The following is a 23,038-nucleotide window of genomic DNA, read 5'->3' as shown; positions in this document are numbered from 1 at the left end:
CATGCATGAGATTTCTTTTTTTAAGTACAAAAGATGAAAGACTTGTAATTAATGTCTAGATTTCTTTCTCTACCTGAGAGTGAGCTGGAGAGATTGGGATAATGAGAAGCCTATCTGGCTTTGTAAATTGACACACTTCTCTAACAGAATAACTTCAAGAGGGTAGGAATCAAACTAATAAAAATATGTTCACAGTATCCTAAGCTTGTTTTTCCTGTGTCTTATTCAGTAATGTGTGATGTACAATGAATAGTAACAATATTTTCTTGACATTGCAGTTCCTGGAAGTTCATCTAAATGGGAGGAAGTACAGTCAAAAGCCAAGCATTTATTACTGAGCACGTTCGGTATGTATAAATGTACTGTTCAGCTTCAGAGTTACAGGCAAGACGTGGACAGAACTTGCGCAAACTGTCAGAGTTCTGGTTCCTAATTTTAGATGTTTGGGGGACGATTGCCTTACTCACCCTGCAGTCACAGACGTGAGAGCAATAAGTGCACACCTAAGTGAGAACATGGGATTCCTGACAGCTGTGTCCATGCCACTCACCGATCTGCCAGCCTGCAAGTGCTCGTCTCTGTTGATGGGAAAAGGAGACTCCACCATGATTTGTAGATGAAGATGTTTCCAAAACATTGTTTACAGGATGAGATGTGACTCCACAGATACCTCAGAGAAGACAATCCAAGACCATACTTCATTAATTACAGCAGAGTGTATGTCATAAAGGAAGCATCAAGAATTCTGTATTCACATTCAAAAACCCTTTTTAAAGCCCATTTTATATCAAGCCATGCTGGAAAACTGAATTTTTTAAAACATAATCTTGACACTCAGCTTCTGGAATTTGACACCCAACTCTCTTTTTACAGAAATTATTTCTCAACAGATTTCAGAAAGTACTAGTAATTATCCAGAGTGGAATAAGCATGTATTCCATAGTGTTTCAGAAAAGTTTTATTTCACAAATAAGTCTTAATGTTATTGTGATACCTTATAAACAAATTTTTCCAAATGTTACAGGGTTCTGAATCTCAAAGTTAACACTTTTGGTTATTTGTAATCTTATCAGAACCAAATTTTTGTCACTGTCATTAAATTGCTAAGGAAACATTTTCAGTATTATTCTGAATGGCAGAAGTTAGTCTTAAACTGAAATTACTATATGATCATTTAAACAAAATATAGGTGCGAGGATGGGGTATGAAGTTTCAGATTTAGGTCTTCTTGAAATTACTTTTATTGTTCATGGAATTTATCTTAAGAACAGCGTGAGACTGTAAAACGTAAACGATGCTCTGTCCTCTTAAGAACTACCTTACGTTTTATACAGAAGGTTTGCTTGGTACCTTTCTTCCTGCCTCCATGCCAGTTAGTCTGTGTGTGCACTTTCAGGGTGGAGCTCTGTGGGGGCTAAGGTTCAGTTTGGGGTACCCGCCTCTCAAATGTAGATTAACTGCGTTCCGCCAGGGAGAGTTTCTGTTTGATGATACGGGTTAGGGGTTCTCCATGGACTGTGGAAACCATAAGATATAATTTTGAGGTTTTCCAATAGTACCATAGTAGAAATACCAAAAGAGATTGGGTAAAGATATTACTCTGAGAAGACAAAACCTTTAAGGGTTTTTGACTCGTGTGTGTGTGTGTGTGTGTGTATTTGTGTTTTAAAGCCCCAGAGTAGGATGGACATTAAATCTGTGTGGTAGGGAGGTTGAGCATAAAAGTCTCTAAGCAGAAGGCAACCTAATTAATAACAGTTGTATTAACCAGTTGTGAATATTCATGTTTCATTTTGCAACTGTTGGTTTTGCTGTTGTCTTTGTGCACCTTAATAATCTATTTTCAGCAGAGAATCAGAGTAAAGTAACAATGTCCCAGACAGGTTGTGAAATGAAATCTTAGATAGACAAGCAGATGACTTAAAACATAGGTGAAGATTATGAAACAGATTTCATCTTTCTACCAAGTATCTCACTGTAAGTAACCCTAAGACAAAACCTGGATTTACCTAAAAGATTGTTAAGAGTTGATGGTATCCAACAAAAGAGTTGATGAGGGTTAATGGTACCTAATAAAGCCCAGCATTGGTGAATTGAATGGAAAATTTTATAGAATTCTTATTATGAACCCATTTAAAATAATGGTTTGAATTTTTCAAAAATTTCAGGAGATATAAACTGTTTAAATAAAAAATACTCTTAAATATAGAAGGCAAGTAAGAATAAATGAGAGGCATGTCAGTGCACATCCGGGCATCTATTGACTTTGTGTCCCTGCAAGAGAAAGGAGGAGCATGTGCAGTGTGTGGTCGTGGCTGCTCCCACACCTGCAGTCGTTTCCCACATCTGCTGAGCTTGTTTCTCGTTACCAGTCCTTTATCTAAAGTGGGTATGTCTCACTTTTCACATCAACCTGTCCCTTGAAAAGTTATTGGGTAAAAGTCTAAAATCCATTTGAGGATTGAAAAGGATCCCTTTGTAAAATATATAAACACTGAAAACTTCTGTGAGTCTTAATTATTATGTTCTATTTAAATTAAGTACACAAAGTTTTCTGTGCTTTTTTCTTGTAGCAAGAACTACAGATTTTGTACTTTACTGGGTCTGTGAGATTTGATAATTGACAGATTTAATTTTTTATAATTTGACAAAAGCTGCAGAGAAAGGTGTAAACTTAACCGATGCAAGCAGGGACTGCCCAGCTTATGAAACAGAGCCTTCGATCTGTCCTCCAGCCACCGAGGGCCAGCCCCCAGCTCCACTCCTCAGCCAGCTCTCAGAGGAAGGGCGGTCCATGCACCACGGTTCATTTTGCAACTGTGAAAACAGATCATAACATAAAAACCGGGCCGCTCTGCAGTGCAACATGTTTTAATTAACATTTGCAAATGATCAAAGTTAGTTGTATACCTAAACCTGTGTTTCACAACTCTGGCCAGATGTAGCCTTCTGATTTATTTTAGGGAAAGGCCTATTGTTTGTTGATGACCGTGCTGCCTTAGAAGTACAATGTGGGGAATACAGTTGAAGGAGGCATATTTCAGAGAACTTTGAAATGCAGAACCAGAAGTGACTGTAATTCCCACATACACTTTCCATTAGCTATGCCTGTGTAACATGAGCCCAGATTTTCACAGCTTGTGGCTCCCAACAGTATTATTTACCAACTCACTGGATTTCTTATTTTTCTGTTTCTTTTTCAATGTTGGATGCTTTATTGCCATTTTCTAAAACAAAGTTTCCTGATCTTAGGAGTCTTGGTATTCTGGTTCAGTCTCTCGAACTAGATGTCCCCACAGACAGTGTTTATCTTTGGTAGAATTTTCCCAGAATAGACATAAGCTTCCCTTTTATTTTAATGTGAGGAAAAACCATCTTTCAGAGACAATGCACCACTTATAAAAGGGTACATTGTCTTATAAAAGTGTTTCTAGGTAAGGAAAACCTTTTTTTTTTACCAGCTGGCTGTTCCTGATCCGGGTTCCCTGCGCACTAAATAAGGGCGACAGAAACTGACTGTGAGGACTGCGCAACCGCACGCGAGGGTCGCTGCTAGTGCGGCCCTGGGTTGCGTTTCTCCAGCAACCACTCCCGCTGTTCTAGGAGAGATCATCATTCACTTCTGAAGCAAGCACAATTAGCTAGATATATTTTCTTTGTATGATTAGTTCATCATAATGAATAAGGTATTCTTACAGAATTTGAGCCCCTTTAAAATAAGCTTTTAGGCAATTTTTTTTGTTGACTATACCTTGCATATAGTAAATTTAGCATTACAGAATATGTTCATATGTATAGGATCAGTTCACAAATCCTTGGTTCAGTTTGTCTTTGAACTGCACTGAACTCATGAGCCACGTTTGGGTATTAGTCACATGGATAGTGACACCCTGCTGTATGCTGTGTTGAGAGGAGGCAGGTCTGATCTCCAAGTCACTGATTAAGCTTAATATCTTTCTAACCAAAATACCATTTGTAAACTTGAACTGCAGATCTGTTAGGTGACTCCCCCCAGGCAGGGGTTCAGGTTTGTTTCACAGATCAGCAACCAGGGATATTGGTGGTGGTGGTGCTGGCGGGAGCACGGAAGTTGGAGAGAAGAAACTGGGAGTTCCACAGCGTTGACTTGTGTCTGTGCATTAGGGCCGGCCTGTCGCTGAATTCTGGCTGACAGTGGGTTTAACCCATTCTTCTAATCATACTGTGAGGACCAACCAAAGGTTTCTGATTTTCTGCAAGACTGGAAAACATTTATGGAGACTTTCTCTGACAGTGTCAATTTAAATACTGCAGTGAAATCCATGCTGAAATAACTGCAACAGAACATTGGACTGTGCCGGTGCGTCCTCTTTGTACTGGAAGATACTGTGTATCTGGAAAGCCGTGCTGCCCCATGTAAACACGAGTTATTAAGTAAGCCATATCATAGTTTTAAGAAATTGTATATACTTTTACATCTACCCTTTCAGAAACCAGTATTTTGCATATGATTGATTTTAGAAAGTTTTTGAAGCTGGTGTTTGTCCATGTAATTTAAAATCAAAGTATAGTATATGTATATGTACTGTATTTGCAACTTTTAAATTGTAATTTCCTGTACATTTATTAAATAAAGTATTGTTTTGCCATGTGGTTTATTAGAATAGAAATGTACAGTCCCTTAAATTAAATTTCCAAGTTTTTTAATTGACGGAGTAATAGTAGTAGGTCTTAAAACATAATCTTCTTAAAAAGAAAAGCACTAGGAAATAGATAACCTATCTAGTTTTATAATCTCAGGTTACAACACCACCTTAGGTGTCTAAGAAATGAGCCTGAAAAAAATCAGATAGGATAAAAGATATTAAAAGAATCTTCATCTTTTTAGGTTCTATCAGTCACTTTTAATGTCCCTCTAGCCCCTGCAACACCGGCAGAAAGAACAAGAAGCCCCAGAAAAAGTAAGATGGGTGAGGACCGCTGCGAAGCCAGAAAGCAATGAGCCGATGTCCCGAGAGTGTGGCTAGGGGTCGGCAAACCGTGCCTCGCAGGCCAAGTCTGGCCTACAGCCTGTCCTGTGTGGCCCAAAGAACTGAGAATGGTTTTTACATTTTAAAATGGTTTTTTAAAAATAATAATATTGTATGATGTGAAAATCCTATGAACTTTAAATGTCAAAGTCTGTAAATAAAGTGTCACTTAAACACAGCCACACTCATGCGATCATACCACATATCGTCTGGCCGCTGTCATGCTGCGGTGGCAGAGTAGTTACAGAAGTATGAAACCTGTATCATCGGTCCCTCCACAGGAGAAGGTTGGCCGCACATGGTGTCACTGTTGAAGGCTGTCGCCGCGTACTTAGATGCAGCAAGCCCTTCAAGAGCCCACTTAGAGGTTGTTGGACTGGTACTTCTGAAGCTACCTGAGTCAGCAGAGGTTCTTTTCTTCCCTTGACCTTTTTTCTTTTCTTTATCCCCCTTGGAGTTTGGGGAAGAAATATAGGAGAAGAGTAGCAACATTTCAAATATGACCTATGTACCATATGCTGCACCTAACGTTCACTAGCAAAGCAGCTTCCTACCCAGAACACCACGATCACAAGAATCATGTAACAATGCTTTTCATAATAAAGCTTTATTCCCTTGATTTTTGGAATTTTTCACTAAAGTTATAACCAAAATAAAGGAAATAAAAATGTATGTTGAGTACCTTATGTAGTTTGTGCCAACTGAAAGCTCACAAATGAAAAATAACATTTTATCTGTTAAATAAGATGAAAATTGGTTGTGAGGCTTTTAAAATGGTTTTTTAAGTTTTCTAGTTACCTAGGAAAAGACAACTATTTTTGCAAATAGTAATAAAATTAAGTTTTAGTTAAGTTATAGTAGCAAATAAAGAGATGTCGCATGTTGTTTATCTGCCCAGCTCTATTTCTATTTTGATGTGTCATTTTTTTGGTTCACGTCAGATGCTAAAATAAAGGGTAACAGCCTTGCAAGCTTTGTTTATGCTAAACTTTTGGCTTTATTTAATATATTAGTAGAATTATGTTTTGTTATAATTCAGTTTCAGCTATGATCTATCATCATTGCTATGAGCTATAAAATACACTGAGTGTAAAGAAGAAGTGTGAAGCCTTGTGACGAGATGTCATCTCTACATGGATCCTGTGTTTAAGATTAGGAGGCTTAAAAATTCAGCCTCAGTGAAATATCACTGAAAACCATATCATTTTCTAGCAGCATTGTGGTTTAAGGCTCTCATGTGACTTTTAAAGAACAAACTGTAAAGTTTGCCCTATGGTTATCACCCAATAAAACAAAGATTGTACTCTGTAAGTTACCAAATAGCTTTCATGTCTGCTGTCCTCAACTTTTCAAAAACTTGTTCTGGTTAGACTTTCAAATTCCTCTTGTCTGCATTTCACTTGCCAGCTTCAGCACATTGTCTTGTAGGTTTTTTTAAAAAAAACACTTTTGTTCACTTTAACAAAATGCTGACACTATGGGAAAAAATGTGTGGGGGCTGGTTTTTCTCTGAAATATATTGAGCTATTTCTTGGTAAGAGAGGAGGATTTTTTTTTTAAGTAGGAAATTTTTAGCCCTGGCTGCTGTGGCTCAGTGGATTGAGCATGGGCCTGAGAGCCAAGGGGTTGCCGGTTCAATTCCCGGTCAAGGCCACATCCCCAGTGCAGGGGTGCATGAGAGGCAGCCACACATTGATGTTTCTCTCCCTCTCTTTCGCCTTCCCTTCCCCTCCCTCTAGGAATAAATAAATAAAATCTTTTTTTAAAAAAGTAGGAAATGTTAAATAGACCACATGAGAGCAAGGCCAGCCCTAGAACAACACAGACTCCTATTCCCTCAGCTTTCCTAGGACTGACTCTCTGACCCCACCCTCCTCTGTCACCTCCGCCCCACCTCCTTTCCAGAGGAAACCTGCTATCAGGAAAATGGTCACAGGGATGTTTGCCTCTGAACGGTGATGACAGTGATGACGGTCAATGTCTGACCTCGGTCAAGGCACAACAGAAGCATAGTGAAGACGAGAGCTTCCTGCCCTCTGCTCGCTAATCCGTCAGACTCACCTGGGAAAGCCGCAGGGAAAGCCACAGGGAAAGCCTGGGTCTGACAGGCTCCTCACCAGTGACAGCGTGACTGGAGTTTCGGGATAATCAGAACACAAGCCTATTCCACCCTCTCTTTGCTTTTTTGTGTAAGGATATTTTCCAAAGTCCAGGACTTTTTTAGACCCCTAAGGAAAAGTATTATAGAATGTATAATGTTTGGCCATCAATATATATATTTGATTTTAGAATCATTCTCATCTTTAAGACACCAGAATCCTGAAACTGGGACATCTCAAAAAGTTGGCTCAATGACTAGACATGGTTTTCTCTTAAGTGGATTGAGACCAGTCCCAAATGCCATCCATCGTATTCAACCAAGAATTGACCTTTGAAGGCCACCTCCCTCCCACTGAACATGTTATAGAATAAAACACAAAATTCCTATGTGTTTTTAAAATTAAACAGGAAATGAAACAATATTAGTTTGGGGGGAATATCTCGGGCCATAACCTCACCCCTCACACTCATATCATGGACGGCTTAAGCTGTGGCCTATAGGATAAAGTCCATCTTCTTGGTCATGGCATACAAAATCCTTTTGATCTGGTAACTGCTTGCTTCTCCACCCACAGTTCCATCCTCTCCACCACCACTATCCTGCCTCCCACGCATCAGCCATGCCAAACTACAGTCCACTTTTGGTTTACAGGATAAATAATAATTGTTAACATCTATTGAACCCTTATTATATTTCAGATACTGCGTTGTGCCCTTTATATGTATTATTTAATCTCAAGATGGTACCTTGAAGAACATTATAATCTTCATTTGCAAAATAAGAAATGATCCAGAAGTTCAGTGACTTGCCCAGAGTCAGAGTGGTAGAGTTGCATCACAGAAATAGAAGGTCACAGACAACTCTTAAGTATAGTTAGTAAAACTAGTAAATGTGTTAATACAAAAAGGAACCAATGTAGACTAGTGTAGTTAAAATCACAAGCAATGTTTTAGGTAACAGGTGTGTAAAAGTAATGGAAGTATAATAGTTTAGGAGCACTCAACTTTATGTAATTATGTGTGTGCTTGGTGAAAGAATAGCTCAAAGCTTACTGTTTCTTAATTGAGGCACCAGAACAGTACTCGATTTCACTGCCTCCATTTGACCAAACTATCTTCCCTAAAGTCACTGGTGTTCTCCTAAAAGCCCTGAACTTATTTCAGCCCTTCAAGTTATTATTCCCTATGAGGATCACTGAAGAGGGGAAAAAGTCTAAACGAAATGTGTGCATAGGGCAAGAATTCTGAGGGTGAAGAAAGACAGGCAGGCCCCTCGGGGAAGAATCTGAAATATGTAGCGATATGTTGCAGCCCACGCCTGCTTTTCTCCTGTCCTGAGTTTCTGTCTACTCGCTATATTCTTCTGGTAAGGAATCCCACTTTATCTTTCCACCTTTGACTTTTTAATTTTTTTACTTTACAACTGCTAGGTGTATTTTTAAGTGGTCAAACCAAAGATACCATGAACGTAACCACCAGGTCAAGAAATATTACCAGCCTCAGAAGGCTTTCTCATTTCAGGTCCCATTTCTGTCTCTAGACAATGATGAATGAGTTTTCAATGTTGTATCGATTTGTACTCCCACCAGCAGTATATGAAAGCACCCACTTTCCAACATTTTTGCCAACTTGGCATTGTCAGTCTTTTATTCAGGAAAGACCTGACCTTGTGGTTTCACACCTGCATTTCCTTGATGCAAATTAAAAAGAGGTGAAAGAGCTCCCCCTAGTGGGTAAAAATCTGAATTACCTGAGAGTTTTTGTTTTTGTTTTTTGAAGAGCTGGTAGTCCTCCACTACTTCTCATCCCCTGAGTCTCTAGGAATAAAAGTTGACCACTTTGCATAAATTCATTGTCCATTGTATCAGGTTAACCAAAAAAAGTTTGTTTAGTTTTTTTCCATATGGTGGCTCTAGTAGTGCTTGGTTGTCTTTAACTTCATTCGAAACAATTTTGTTAGACTGTATTGTGACAGTTGTCATATCAGTGTGCATTTTTAAAAAACTTATCAAATTGATGAATTTTTGTGATGCCATTTTAATATTGAAGATGGAAGAAAATAAGCAACACTTTTAATGTATTGTGCTTTATTATTTCAAGAAAGGTAAAAACACAACCAAAATGTAAAAAGATTTGTGCAGTGTATGGAGAAAGTGCTGTGACTGATCAAAGGTGTCAAAATGGTTTGCAATGTTTCTTGGTACTTTGACATTTTGGACAAATAATTCTTTGCTGTGGGGCTGTCTGATGCATTGGAAAATGATTAGTAGCAGCTCTGGCCTCTACCCACTAGAAGCCAATAGCAGGAAATAGCTGACATACTCAGAATATCCAAATCAATAAAGTTATTGGTTAAAATGAAAAACGAGTCTTTTATTTTATGGAAAAAAACTAAACAGACTTTGGCCAACCCAATATATCCTCTGTTACACAGTGCTCATTTTTACAGAGTTTTTATATTAATTTATAAAAGTTGTTTAGATTTTGACACAAATTCTTTGTTATTACCCGTGTTGTTGCACACACCACCTTTTCCACCTTTAACTTTAAATACCAATTAATTTTCAGCTCTACAAACAGGAGGCTCAATCCAAGTTCGATTTTGTTATACTCAAAAATGACCAGCAGATGACGCCCTACCCTTGCTCCTGAGCCATAACATGGGTGGTGCCTGAATTTCCCCTAAATGTCCCCAAATACTTTGCTAACAAGCGATGTTAAAGAGTAAGAAATCAAACCTTAAACCATTATGTAGCTAGATGGAATGCAGATAAAACTGGGCCTCTTGGTGGGAACAACACATTAATCTTTTTTTGCTCAGAATGAAGGAACGAAAAGGTCTTTACCTGAAGGCAGGAAAGCCAGGTGAGGCTGAGGGACAGCAGACAGGGCATGAAGCAGAATCCATGGCAATTCCCTCCGAGAGTCACCTGCAGGTGGATGGAAGAAGAGAGTAACTAGCATGCATTTGGACAAAAGGGAGGTGCCCACTAGCACAGGCTGCAAGGAGAGGTGAACAGGGGTTTGGTCAGCGGGGTATAACTGTTTTTCCTTTGCCTTTCCCTGATTCCTCTTTTTGGTTTTGTTTTCATTAATTACATTTTGTGATTGCTTAAAACTGACTATGGTGAGCCTCAGAAAACTACTGGGAAACCAGTCCCACTTGTTGGGATGGAAAAATGGTGTGTGTAGGGTCAACATGTTTGAGTCCTGAGGCCTGGTAGGGGACCAGCAAGCAGCCTGCCTCTCTCTGCCTCTCCTGCCTCCTCTGGAGACCGAGGGTCCTTGACCTAAGTTGTTTCAGCTCCTGAGCCTTAAGGTGGACCGACCCCTTGGCTACTTTCCCATGAAACTAGACAGAGAGATAACGAAATAGACCTCGGAGCTTCCCATTCTCCTGCCATTCATAATAAAATAGCCAATATTTCTCCACTGCATTTTCAGTGTGTAAAGTTTGGCTCTGCTAGTACCATGGGGATGAACTCCTGCTCTGTAACAGACTCGGGGTGGATGCCCCCCTGAGCTGGCCTCCAACTGAGATGGTCCATCCTCCCTCCTCCACTAACCCCCTCCCCAATGAATGAGCGAGTGTATGAGTGACAAGGTCCTAGCCTTCCTGAGCTTAGAAATCAGAGCACATAAACCCCACACTCAAAGGAAGACTCAGGGAGAATTCAGGTGTGTTGGGCTGGCCAAAAAGTTCAAAATATCCAAATCAATGAAGTTATTGGTGAAAATGAAAAATGTGTCTTTTATTTTGCAGATATATCTAAATGGACTTTTTGGCCACCCGAATACTATATAGGTAGAGGTAGCAACTCCAAGAGGAAACGAGGAGGAGCTGGGTGTGAAGAGTTAGCTTTTGCTCAGCTGTGATTATGAGTAGGGTGAAGGAACCGCTACTTGAAGTAAAGACATAAGCCAGGGCCCGAGGCATATCCGGGATATGGGCAGAAGGTGATTATCACCAAGGTCATCAGCAAGAATGTCAAGCTGGAGTTTTGCTGCTCTGAATCACCACTTGCAACGTCCCCAAGACCTAGCACAAAGACTGGCTCATTTAAAATGTGTCAGATGAACTTCTTGGTGCTTTTCATTCTCGATGTTCAGAAATGACCCCAGAATGAGTTGCACCCCTGAAGCTCTCTTTTGTCCCACATGTGTTCACACCCAGCACTAGCCCCCACCCCTTGCAGCCCATGGAAGTGAAGGCTCAGAAAGAGGCTTTGTTTGCTTTTGTTTTCTTCATTGGGGGTGATTGGGTAAACCCACTTTCTGAGCTATGTGGAAGTTCCTCGCCAGATTTCACATCTTCAAAAGGCGAAAGACATTGCACCACTAAAGCTTCCTGGCTCTGGGGGTTGGCAGGGTAGACACCCACAGGCTGGGCCTGGGCAGGCTCAGGAAAGTGCATGTCTTCCAGGCAGAAGGGGGTGCCTGGGGCCAGGCTCTGCTTCTCCTGGGTGTGACCACAGATGGGAATGCTTAGGCTTGCTGCCCATCCCCTGCACAGACTGACAGTGCCCAAAGCCAGGCAGGAAAGGACACCAGGTGAGAGTGCTCACCAGTGTAAATGCTGTCCCCTAAACTCGGGGTTTGGAGCCTCCCCTTTCCTCCTGGCCCAGGTGCATGCTGAGGTTGCTGGAGCCAGTCCGTAGTGCTTGCAGGAGCTAATTGTTAAAGTTTCAGGAACTTTGCAAAGCAGTTAGTTGTTAAGCAGCCATTGTTTCAAAATGTAAATCATTAAACCTTGTAAGAAAATAAGGTATGTTTTTAAAAAGCAACACATACTCAAAACGCATCACTTCCTACTTTGTTTTTTTTTACTACATTTTATAATTACATATGGTCTTGAGGCTGTCTATACCTACTGTTCCTATACCTAATGAAGGAAACACTGGGCTGGCCAAAAAGTTTGTTTAGTTTTCCCATAAGATGGCTCTAGTAGTGGCTAGTCGTCTGTAACTCCAGTCTAAACAATTTTATTAAACTGCATTGTGACATCTGTCATATCAGCATGCATTTTTTAAAAGCTTATCAAAATTGGTGAATTTTTGTGCAGCCATTTTAATATTGAAGATGGAAGAAGATATGCAACATTTTTGGCATATTGTGTTTTATTATTTCAAGAAAGGTAAAAACACAACCGAAATGAAAAAAAAAAGATTTGTGCAGTGTATGGAGAAGGTGCTGTGACATCAAATGTGTCAAAAGTGGTTTTGCAAAGTTTCCTGGTACTACTGACACTTTGGCCAAATGATTCTTTGCTGTGGGGCTGTCTGATGCATTGGAAAATGTTTAGTAGCAGCTCTGGCCTCTACCCACTAGAAGCCAATAGCAGGAGATAGCTGACATACTCAGAATATCCAAATCAATAAAGTTATTGGTGAAAATGAAAAATGTGTCTTTTATTTTACAGAAAAAAATAAATGGACTTTTTGGCCAACCCAATGTTACCCCAGTTCTGAGCTAGGGACTCACCCTCAGCCACCTGAAAGTGGTCACAGGGGAACATTCACACCACAGAAATCAATACATGCTGCCAATCTGGGCTTCCTGCCCCAAGTTCCTGTTCCACTCAACAGCGCACACAGTACCTTGCCCGGTGATGGAACCCGGCTGTGCAATGGCTGGGAGGACAGCCAGCCCTGGGTGTCCTCCACCCTCTGCCTTGGCCAGCTCTGGACCTTTTTCTCAGCCAGACCAGAGGGTGAGAGGCAAGGTGCAGCAGGGAGGAAACTGGGCAATACCCTTGACTCCCCACGCCCATGGGCACAGCAGGAAGAGAGAGCCTGGCTCATTTGTTGGTGGGCAAGACTATCTGGAGAAATTCAGGGGAGAAGAGCCAGGCTGTGGAGGGTAACAGGGTAATAAGCAGAAATAAAATAGGTGACAGAGCTGAAGAGAGAGCACAGCATTCCGGGGGGCCAGCCTGTGAAGACACAGGGGAACCACAGAATGTCGCATTCTGGTGACCACAAAGGGAAGTGAGTCACGCACCCACACTTGAACCCTGGAAGCTGGGGTTTCGGCGCAGGCTCCCCAGCTGGTGCCTCTCTCTGACAACAGTAATGGGATCATGAGGAGGGAGCAGAGAGGCGGCCACAGGCCTCACTGTCTGGAAGTGTCTGCAGTCCTCCCTGACTCACTCTTCTGCCCCCTCTGCAAAAGTTCTTTTCTCTGCAGCATCCCAGCCCTCCTCCCTGAATTCTGCCACACACTCACCCTGCATCTTCTCCCTCACATCTCAGGTTTCCAGAATCTTCTATTGCTGGTGACACGCCAATTTCTACCTCGAGCAGGTGTCCCACAGGTGACCAAACTTATCACCTAGTCCTCTGAACCTGCCGCTCCCATAGGCTCCCATCTCCGGGAGAGACAGCACTGAGCCTGCCGGCCGGCCTGCTGGTGGGCAGGCCTCACAGCTCAGGGCAGCCCCCTCCCCTCCCACGCCCCTCCTCTTCCCACACCCCACCTCCCAAGTCTCTGACCACAAATGATTTTTTTATGTGACCCATGTTTTGAAAGATGCCTATAACATGGTGTTTAATAAATATCACCCACACTTTAAGTTTTATATACAACTTCCAATCAGAATTTCAGCCATTAAACACCTAATGAGCAGTTGCTACCTGCCAGGCGCTGTGCTGGGCAGGAGGGACGCAAAGGTGGCCAGGGCCCGGCCCTCAGGGCTCACCCCTACTAGGGGTTGGTCACTGGTAGAGAGGATGGACCCTAACAAAGGCTCGAGGTAGGGACCACCATGGAGTGTGTGCACAGCCCTATAGGACCATGCTGGTAAGCCTGCCAGACCAGACCACGCAGCACCCTCCCTGTGCCTCAGTCTCCCTGCCTCAGTCTCTCTCCCTCCCTCCGTGCATACACTCGCCCACTCCCTGGAGCCCTGAGCACATTTCCTTAACCTCTCAAATCTGTGCAGTCCCCTCACTCCACAGCGTGGCTGGAGTTTAAGTCACCACCCTCTGCTACCTGGACTCTGTCTCCAGCCCTTTCTCTGTCTCCACACCGAAGCCAAAAAGGGATTCTCAGAGCCTAAAACTGACCAAGTCACTCACTCCCTTACTGGAAACCTTCTGTGTTCACTGTTGTCCTTAGGATAACACCCACGCTCGTTAGCCTGGCTTCACAGCGCTTTCTGATCGAACTCACATTACCACAGAATTACTTCTCATTTATGTGTACACTTAACACCGATTGAATGGAACACTTACTATGTGCTAGGTACTGTGCAAGTATGGGAATCCTGCGAGAACATAATGCTCAGGGTTAAGCACTCCAGCTCAGAGTCTAGCAAGGATGCATATATTAATGACATTTATGCAAATGACTATTCGATGAGCACAGCAGGAACAGTTCCTTGTGGACTTCCTGCTTTGACCACAATCAACTGGTTTCACCACGTGCCTTCTGGCCCCGCCCACAATGTTCCCGCCCCTGCGGTGCCATCCAGGTTGGGGGGGCATCTCTCTCCTCCTGGGGGTCTTCCCTGACCCTCCTGGTGATCCCTTGGGATTCTGCTCTCACCACTGTGAGAGTACAGACAGGCCCCGTGTCCTGTGTCCTCCAGACCTAGCATGGGGCTTGGCACTGTAAACCCTCCGTAAATGTTTGCTGTGTGAGTGACCCCTAGGCCCTCTTAATCTATGCGTATGCATTTGTATTTTTTAAAAATTAATTATAAAAGTATGTATGTCGATTTCACACACTCAGAAAAGCCTGGACCCGAGAGCTAATAAAGGCAGAAAAGGGTGTCTTAAAACAAGGGCACATGTGAACCTGAGGGTTTTCAGGTGACTGTGACTACAGTGTGTGCAGGGGGCTGGCCTCGAGGTTGCCCGGCTAAGGTGTGGCTGCCCAGGTGAGGTAGACCCAGCTACCACCACGTCTTTGCTGGGGTTGCCATCTTTCCTCCGGGCCCTCAGCCCAAATCCCCAACAGACCTCCCGCTTTCACCAACCAGCCACCCCCTGAAGAGGGTATCTGCTCCTGCCCTTGGCTACATATTTCTGGGGGAGAGAGGTGCAGCACTCCCAATTGGTGGCGGGCGGAGGGTATGGGTAGCAGTGGGATCCTAGCTGTATCCTAGGGCAGCCTCGCCAGGAATCTGGAGCTCTCTCCACCAGGTCTGGGGGAACTCCACTCCCCCACCTCCCACGGTCCACAAATCTCACCTGGGCAGGAGCAAGGGCAAGGACAAGGGGAGGCTGCCTGGGCCTGTGGTGGAGGCCAGGTCTGAGGCTTCATTCTGTCTGGGAGGCCCCACCCTCAGCAGCTTATCCACAAAAACCCATGCTGCTGCCCTGAGCGTCCTCGTTCTTGGAACTATAGAGTTGGAAGATCACCCAGTCCACCCCCTTCAGTTCACAGCTGATGAAACTGGGGTTCTGAGGGGAAATGAAGTGCTTTAGAAGAACACAAACAGAAACACGGGTCGCCTGACTCAGTCAGCCCCGGGCCCTTCCACCAGCCCTGCTGTTCACCTGTTTTTCCTGAGTGGCCCCCAATTTTCCAGCTGGTTTAAACCGGAAAGTTGTGCCTCCAGCAAACACCTTCCTGTACATCCGCTCCCGTTCACCTGCCCTTCTGACCCAGAAGTGGGGCCAGAGCTTGACCCTGCTGCACAGGCCTCCCCCAGGCGGGGACCCGGAGGAGGACAGCACCTGACAGGCGTCAGGACTCACCTGGGTAAGGAGTGTCTGCCAGACCAGCCTTAAAGGAAACTAAGCACAGGTGTGCTCTGTTTACCTTTCTGGCTCACAAACATGACTGAATTCTCTCCCGGCTGACAGGATAAAGCCCAGAGCTTTCTGCCCAGCCCTGAAGCCTCTTCTGTTCTGGCCATGACCTGTCTGCCCAGCCTCACCTCCCACCTTTCCAGCCCCCACGCTGTCCCCTGCCACACCACCCCATCCTCCCATCGCACTGCACCCTCCTGGCCTCTCGGCTTCGTAGGGTCTCTTCCCTCTGCCTCTGCAGCCCTTCTCTGCTTCCCCACACAACAGCCTCCTCCTCCTCAGTGTGCCTGAAGTGCTTCTGTGCCAACTTCACAGCATAATAAAGAAAATAAAAGGTCATGGACCTGTATCCCCACTAGACCCTCAAATCCTCCATGATACTCAACTCTTCGAACTCTCAGGATATCATAGACACTAAAAAAAAAGGCAAAATCAATATATGGACTCTAGACTTATTCCAGAGCTAAATTAACATAAGTCTTAACATTACACAAGGATCCCCTTCCAATTCACTTATTCCACAAATGTTTATCGAGTGCTGCTCTGTGCAAGCACTATGTGTGGTAAGTCCTAGGGGCTCAGAGCTGGAGCAGACACAAGGAGTCTGTGTTCTGGAGGATAGGCAAGGCAGCAAAGAGTACGAGTGATGAGGGAATGGCCAGCACCGCTTGACCGCAGCTGTTATAAGCAGGTCATCGTATTTAATCCTACATTGGTCCTACAGGTGGGCACTTTCATTATCATTCCCACTTTACAGATAAGGAGATTGGTGCTTGTAGAAGTGGAGAGACTTGCGATGGTACAACTAGTAAGTAACAGAGACGGGTCCCACATGCCCAGACAGAAAGATCTGCCACAGCCACACCTCATTTGTGTTTCACAGATTTTTACAGACTGAAGGCAAGACCCTGCACCAGCAGAAAGATTGCAGCTCACTTTATTGTGAGAGCCACTCTATCGTGGTGGTCTAGAACCGAACCACAATACGAGGCATGCCTGTGTAAGGGTGTTATTTTCTTAATTAGTGACCCTCAGCACTGTCTGCAAACACCTGGAGAGCTTCACAATGGCTGATGCCCACCCTGGTCCCACCCTGTAGGTTCCGGTGGAGTTGCTCTGGGGTACAGCCTGGGCCCAGGGGTTCTGGTGTGCAGCCACAGCTGAGAGCGCCTGCTCCAGACAGCGGAGTCCAGTGTCACGTGTATAAGGTAAGACCCACCTGCAGCAGACACACTCGCAGCTTGTGGAGGCACGGAGCTTTCCTGTCCCCTTGGGAGGGGCTCCAGACAGTGTGGGCAGGGCTTTGCTTCCTCCAATTCTCCTGGTGTCTCACCAGCTGTGACCTTCCTGGGCCTTGCAGTTGCCACAGACACCTTCCTGGGGAAATTCCATGGTTTCCACACAAGGGACCATGGGTTTTCCAGGACCCTGCCCAGCTTTCAGTATGGAAGAGCCAATCCGTCTGTGTCACAGTGAAGATGGCTGATAGGAGGGTCCTGGGTGGGCAGCCTGTGGGCTCCAGACCTGGCATGAGCCAGTAGGAAGTGGAAACCACTGTGCACACCACAGACCCCAGTGGGCAGGCACTGCGGAGCAGAGCCAGCAGAGCAGAAAGAACACTCCCAGCTTCACCGTCTGACAGCTGCCCTGGGCCCCACACACATGCAGGCTCCGAGGATCTCCAGAGGCAGTGGAGCCAGGCTCTGTGGCAGCCAGTGACTCAGAGACAGCACTGAAAGCAGACAGTGACCTCAGCTCTCTGACCCAGGGAGCATCGACCTCTCAGGAGCAAAGAGAGCCAGGGAGGTGGGGGGAACCCAGTGGGACGCAGGTTGGCAGTGTGGTGTACGTGGTGGTGGAGGGCATGCAGGACACTTCCCTCATTGGCTGGATGCCCTGCCCTTCCTGTTCCTCACAGAGGTGTTGTACCATTTCACTCAATCCTCCCCAGCTTTTCAGATGCAGAGGGTGTGGGCTCCTCCCTCAGTCAGCAGAGCTGAGTTTGAGGTCAGATGTCCAGGACGAACGGACTTGTATGGACAGCTCTGAGATCTCCTCCAGTGCCAAAGCTTCCTGTCTCCCAAGTCTAAGACTAGACAGTTCACAGCCATCTTACCACATGAGCCATCGCTTAGGGTGGTTGCGCCTGTTGCTCTAATCTTGGGGGCCAGGATGTGTCCTGTGGTTTCATCACTCTGAAACCACATGAGAAATGTCTCCCTTTACAGGGAGAACGATGGGGTGAGACACCAGAGCTGCCACAGCCTATATTGATTTTGAAGGGCAGAGACCCTGTTTTCTTTACCTTCACGTAAGCCCCTTCCACATGTACTAGTGGGAAACTGGAACCCACCATTCTCTTGACATTGTTTCTGTCAGTGCTGACTCTGACTAATATGTGGCTTGTAGATAAACAGCATGGTTGTATGAGAATCCTATGAAGTAACAGCAAAAGATACAGGCTCCGATCTTCAGGCACCCCAGCTCTGGGAGATTTGCTGGACTTCAATGGTAAAATCAGGATGACGTGAAGCCAGGATGACGCACACGGGACCCTCACCTGCCTTATCAGAAAGGACTGTGCTTCTCTGCACGTAGAGAACTTTTCAACCCTCTCCCTTGATCTCTTTGTTCTGTTTCCTCCTCCTTCCTTCTGAAAATCTCTACCTCCACTGAGATGTGGAGATGGGCTCTGAGACATGAGATCCCCATCTTCCCAAGGAGAAGGGCTTTGAGATAGGAGTTAAACCACTAAATAAACCACTTGCTGTTATATCAGCACCTGCCTCACAAGTACTGGCTTTTGTAGCAGCAGCCAGACCTGCATTCTGCAACACCCGTGTTACCTATGGGCTCATGGCAGACGCTCCTTAAATGTTTTCTGAATGATTAAACCCAGATATGAGTTCTTTTGCAAAGACTCATGCCATAATTGACCACCAGCATACTTAATCTCAAGGTTTTTAAGTTTTCATTTATTCAACAAATATGAGTACCTACTATAAAGAGTAGGTACTGGCACATGGACCAGGCACATGCCAGCTGCTAGCGATTCAATGGTGAGAAGAAAGAGCTCCTGCTGGAGCTCCAGCTGTGTGGGAGAAGAAATTAATTTCCCAAATGCCCATAAAATGATGTGCGTTTGGGAACCCTCACTGTGATGAGGTTAGTGGAAGAGAGGGCCGCAGGACTGTGGAAGTACAGGCAAGAGGGGTCAGGGAAAGCTTCTGCGAAGAGGAGACTTGCATGTCGATCCACTGTCCACTGCAGATCAAGTTCCAGAGTTTGCTTAGCAAGAAGCCCAGCGCACCTTTGGCTGCCTGAGTTGTTTACGGTCCCACAGAGCAAGAGGAAAACCCACATCTCTTGCCAGCCCAGTCCTGAATGCCAAGCTCAACAACCTTTTTAGTGCAAGTTTTCCGGTAGATAGGAAGAGAAATTTTGTTGTTTAGACAAAGTGGCTTAAACTGAAACTGACCTCACCCGGGGCAGCTGAGGTGGTTTTCCAGGAGGGAGTGAGGGAGTGAGCCATCTTCCAGGGACCTCAGGGGCCGACACACCCAGATTGCCCAACACTGCAGGGCCCTGCAGCCTAGCACCTCCCAAGCCCTGCCTTCCCTGACCTTGGGGCCCTGAGGGGATGCCCTCCTCAGAGCCACCTCCTCTGCTGTCACAGGTTCACAGGGGGCAACCCTAGGCAGAACACTCCCTCGGGTCAGTGCAGGGCGAGGTCAAGGGCAGACCTGGAGGAGGGACCCTCAGACCAGCCAGAAGAAGCACGAAAACAAAACTGTCAACAATGAGGAAATAGGGGATGAATGACTGGTCCCTCTCACGCTTTGCCTCTCAGGTACCGTCTCCCCTTTCCAGGGCTCTTAGCTCATAATAATCATTTGCCCCTGGACACCTGGTGCTTCTCTCACCTCAGCTGCTTTCTGACTTTTTGCTCTATTCTTTCTCTCTCCTGACTGGCTTCCTTCCTCTACTCCCTCAATAACTTGGGGTGTTGGTGGCCCGATGACTGCCTCTCAGCCCTGGCCTTTCTCCTCAGGTGTGTGCCTCGGACTGTGCCTCTTGTCTACAACCTCAAGCTGTGGGGAGAGTGACTGACCTAGTAAAACCTTATCAAGCGGAAGCCACCTGCGATCTCTGAGAGGAGACTGGAAACACTGCAGGTTCTCAAAGGTCTCATCTCAGCCCCTTCTCCTCCTCTCTCCTTCCTACCAATCAAACTGTTTTTCCTTTTGGATATGAAAATGGTTACCTACTGTATCACCACAAATTCTTCCCAAACCCACAGCTTAGAACATAAACTCTTGTGTTCAGTTTCCCAAACTTTGTCCCCCAAAGAAAAACCCTTTCTCTCCTAACACACTGAATTCATGTGCATAATGCTTTCAGGCTGTGACCTCAGTGAGGGATGTGAAGCCTCAATATTGAAACTTCTTTGTTCTAGATGTTCTCAAACTTTAGTCATGCACCTGAAGAGGTTATGTAAGTGCCCATCAGTAAATGAATGGATCAAAAAACTATGGTACATTTGCACAATGGAATACTATGCAGCAGAAAGAAAGGAGGAGCTCCTACCCTTCATGAGAGCATGGATGGATCTGGACAGCATTATGCTAAGTGAAATAAGCCAGGTGCTGAAAGACAAATACCATATGATCTCACCTATAAGTGGGACCTAATCAACAAAACAAAAAAGCAAGCAAGATATAACCAGAGACATTGAAATTAAGAACAATCTGACAGTAACCAGAGGGGAAGTGGGAGGGAATAATGAGGTGAAATGGGAAGGGTTTTCAGGAACAACTACAAAGGACACATGGACAAAACCAAGGGGGCATGGAATAAGGGGAGAGAGGTGGGGATGACTGGGTTTGGGCAGAGAGATGGGGGAAAAGGCAGAAAACTGTACTTGAACAACAATACATTTTTTAAAAAAGAATTACACACACACACACACACACACACACACAGAATCCAGGACCCCCAGCTACCCCCAAAATCCTGACTCAGTAGGTCTTGGTGTGGTCCCAGAATTCGCATCACTCCCAGTTGGTGCTGATGTTGCCACCCCAAACTGCACCTGGAGTAGGACTGTTCATGTATCTCAGCCCTCACCCTGAGCCAAGGCTTAAAGCTGGCAAGAGGAAGAGCAATGAGGAAGTAGTGCAGAAATGAAGTATCTCTGAAAATATTTCTAAATATTAACCTACATCAGAGGTTTGACCCTGAGATGAACCTTCTTTGCAAAATAAGATTCTGAGAAGTTAGCAAACTTGCCCAGGTCCCCCAGCTCATGACTGACAGCCTGGAGTCGGGTGCTGACCTGTCTACTTGCACCTGGCCCATGTGTCAACTGTGAAGCTAAATGCAAAATTTGTTTGTTACTGGCAGAACCACCACCATCTGTCCCGGAGTAGGTGGAGCTAGGGTCATCTCTGCAGAGAAATGATGTTCACAGATGAGATGATCTACCCACACACCTGATACATCCACTGCTCCTCAGGTCAGACAGCCAGGGTCAGCGTGCCCAAATACACAGCCAGGGCAGCCAGGCCAGGACAGGCGTTTCCCCTTGCTCTAGACAGGATTTATTGCAGGAATAGACTCATTGCTATGGTACTCTGTGCTCTGCCTTCCTTTGTGGGTGGCAGTACACTCATAACTCAGACACGGGGTGAACCCGGGGCTCAGAGGCCACTCCTTGTTCTCTTCACAGCAAATCTTCTTGTTGGCACCACGTGAACAGACGGAACAGCCAGCCCTAGCCCAACTGGTCTTATCGGTGTGTTTCTTACCATCTTCAGCAACTTGCAATTTCCTGATTTTGGAAAAATTTAAATCAACTGTAACACACAGGAACGGGGGTTACTTCAGATGGTAGGGGGAAGTTATGCCGGCCTGTTATTTGTGGAGGTGAGATAGCAAGTAAATGGGGAGCAGGTTCCTTTTTCTTTTCAAAGTACAACTCACATACTTCAAAACTGACCCCCTTTAACTATACAATTCAGTGGTTTTTCATTTAAAAATTAAATGTTGCAGCCCTGGCTGGAGTAGCTCAGTGGACTGAGCACGGGCTGTGAACCAAAGTGTCGCAGGTTCGATTCCCAGTCAGGGTACATGTCTGGGTTGCAGACCATGACCCCCAGCAACTGCACATTGATGTTTCTCTCTCTCTCTCTCTTTCTCCCTCCTTCCCTCTCTAAAAATAAATAAATAAAATCTTTAAAAAAAATTTAAATATTGCCACAAGAGAAACTTCAGGGGTGATTGAAATGCTCAGTAGCTGCTTCTGCATAATGGTTTAATGGGTGCAGATAGTAATGATCAAAACTCTTCTAACTGGAAAATTAAGACCTGCTCATTTTAATACATATAAATGATACCTTGATTTAAAAAGTAACTTAAAAGTAAATGCTGCCACTTCAGTAATGTCTGAAACAATTCAAATCTGAGAAATGTTCAGTGGTTGACCCAGTGAACTTGCCTCCAAAATGACAAGCAAACAATAGGCCACATTTGCCTCATTCTATGAATCCATTGCTCACTTGTGTTGAGAGGGAGAATTCAGATAAGAAAGTCAGTATAAAGTAACCCGTCAGGTTAACTTGCCTTTGCAAACACCAAGGAGCAGTCTGAACTTCATGATGACACACAACTAGGGGAAAACCCACGTGTGTTACTTGATGTGAACACAAAAAGTGGAGTTTAATTTCCTTAAACAGTATGCCCACTCTGCAAATAAGTAGCATTTTATTATATATGTATCATATTAGGCATACAAGGTAAAGGAGCAATAGTTATAAAATTTGGGTGTTCCTTAATTTTATGCTAATTTTCACTTTAAAGCAGTATGCACACAGGCAAGTAATACAGTAAACCACCACCAAGACAAAAAACAAAACCAAAGCCTTAGTTTCTGGAAACTCTATAATTACCTGAGGCAGCTTTCTAAGCATGGAAGAAAGACACACTAAGGGACAATCACCAGAAACACTAATCCCACTCATCACAATCTCAGGTGCAATCTTTACCCTTTTTCCTTATTCAAACCACATGCCTTCACTTTTGAATGGGAAACTATATGTAATATGCTTGTGTTAATACAGTGATTTCTAAGAAACTGACATCTGTTTCTAAGGATATATTTTTATGTGGTATACA

General features: G+C 44.6%; 1 protein-coding gene across 2 annotated transcripts in view; it reads left to right on the top strand.

Annotated features, from left to right (window-relative positions):
* SLC30A4 (solute carrier family 30 member 4) overlaps positions 1–5,980 on the top strand; it is a 30,263-nt gene extending 24,283 nt beyond the window's left edge. For both annotated transcript variants that reach the window (XM_045822225.1, XM_045822224.1), the window contains one exon: positions 279–5,980. In XM_045822225.1, coding sequence (XP_045678181.1) covers positions 279–433 — 155 coding nt within the window. In that variant the 3' untranslated portion in view covers positions 434–5,980. The remainder of the gene's footprint in view (positions 1–278) is intronic.
* Positions 5,981–23,038: the final 17,058 nt, after the last annotated feature.

This window comes from Phyllostomus hastatus, unplaced genomic scaffold, assembly GCF_019186645.2.
Source record: "Phyllostomus hastatus isolate PE091 unplaced genomic scaffold, TTU_PhHast_1.1 phas_scaffold_501, whole genome shotgun sequence".
Lineage (NCBI taxonomy): Eukaryota > Metazoa > Chordata > Mammalia > Chiroptera > Phyllostomidae > Phyllostomus > Phyllostomus hastatus.
The sequence above is the reverse complement of the archived record's forward strand: the minus strand, read 5'-3'. Positions and strand labels throughout refer to the sequence as shown.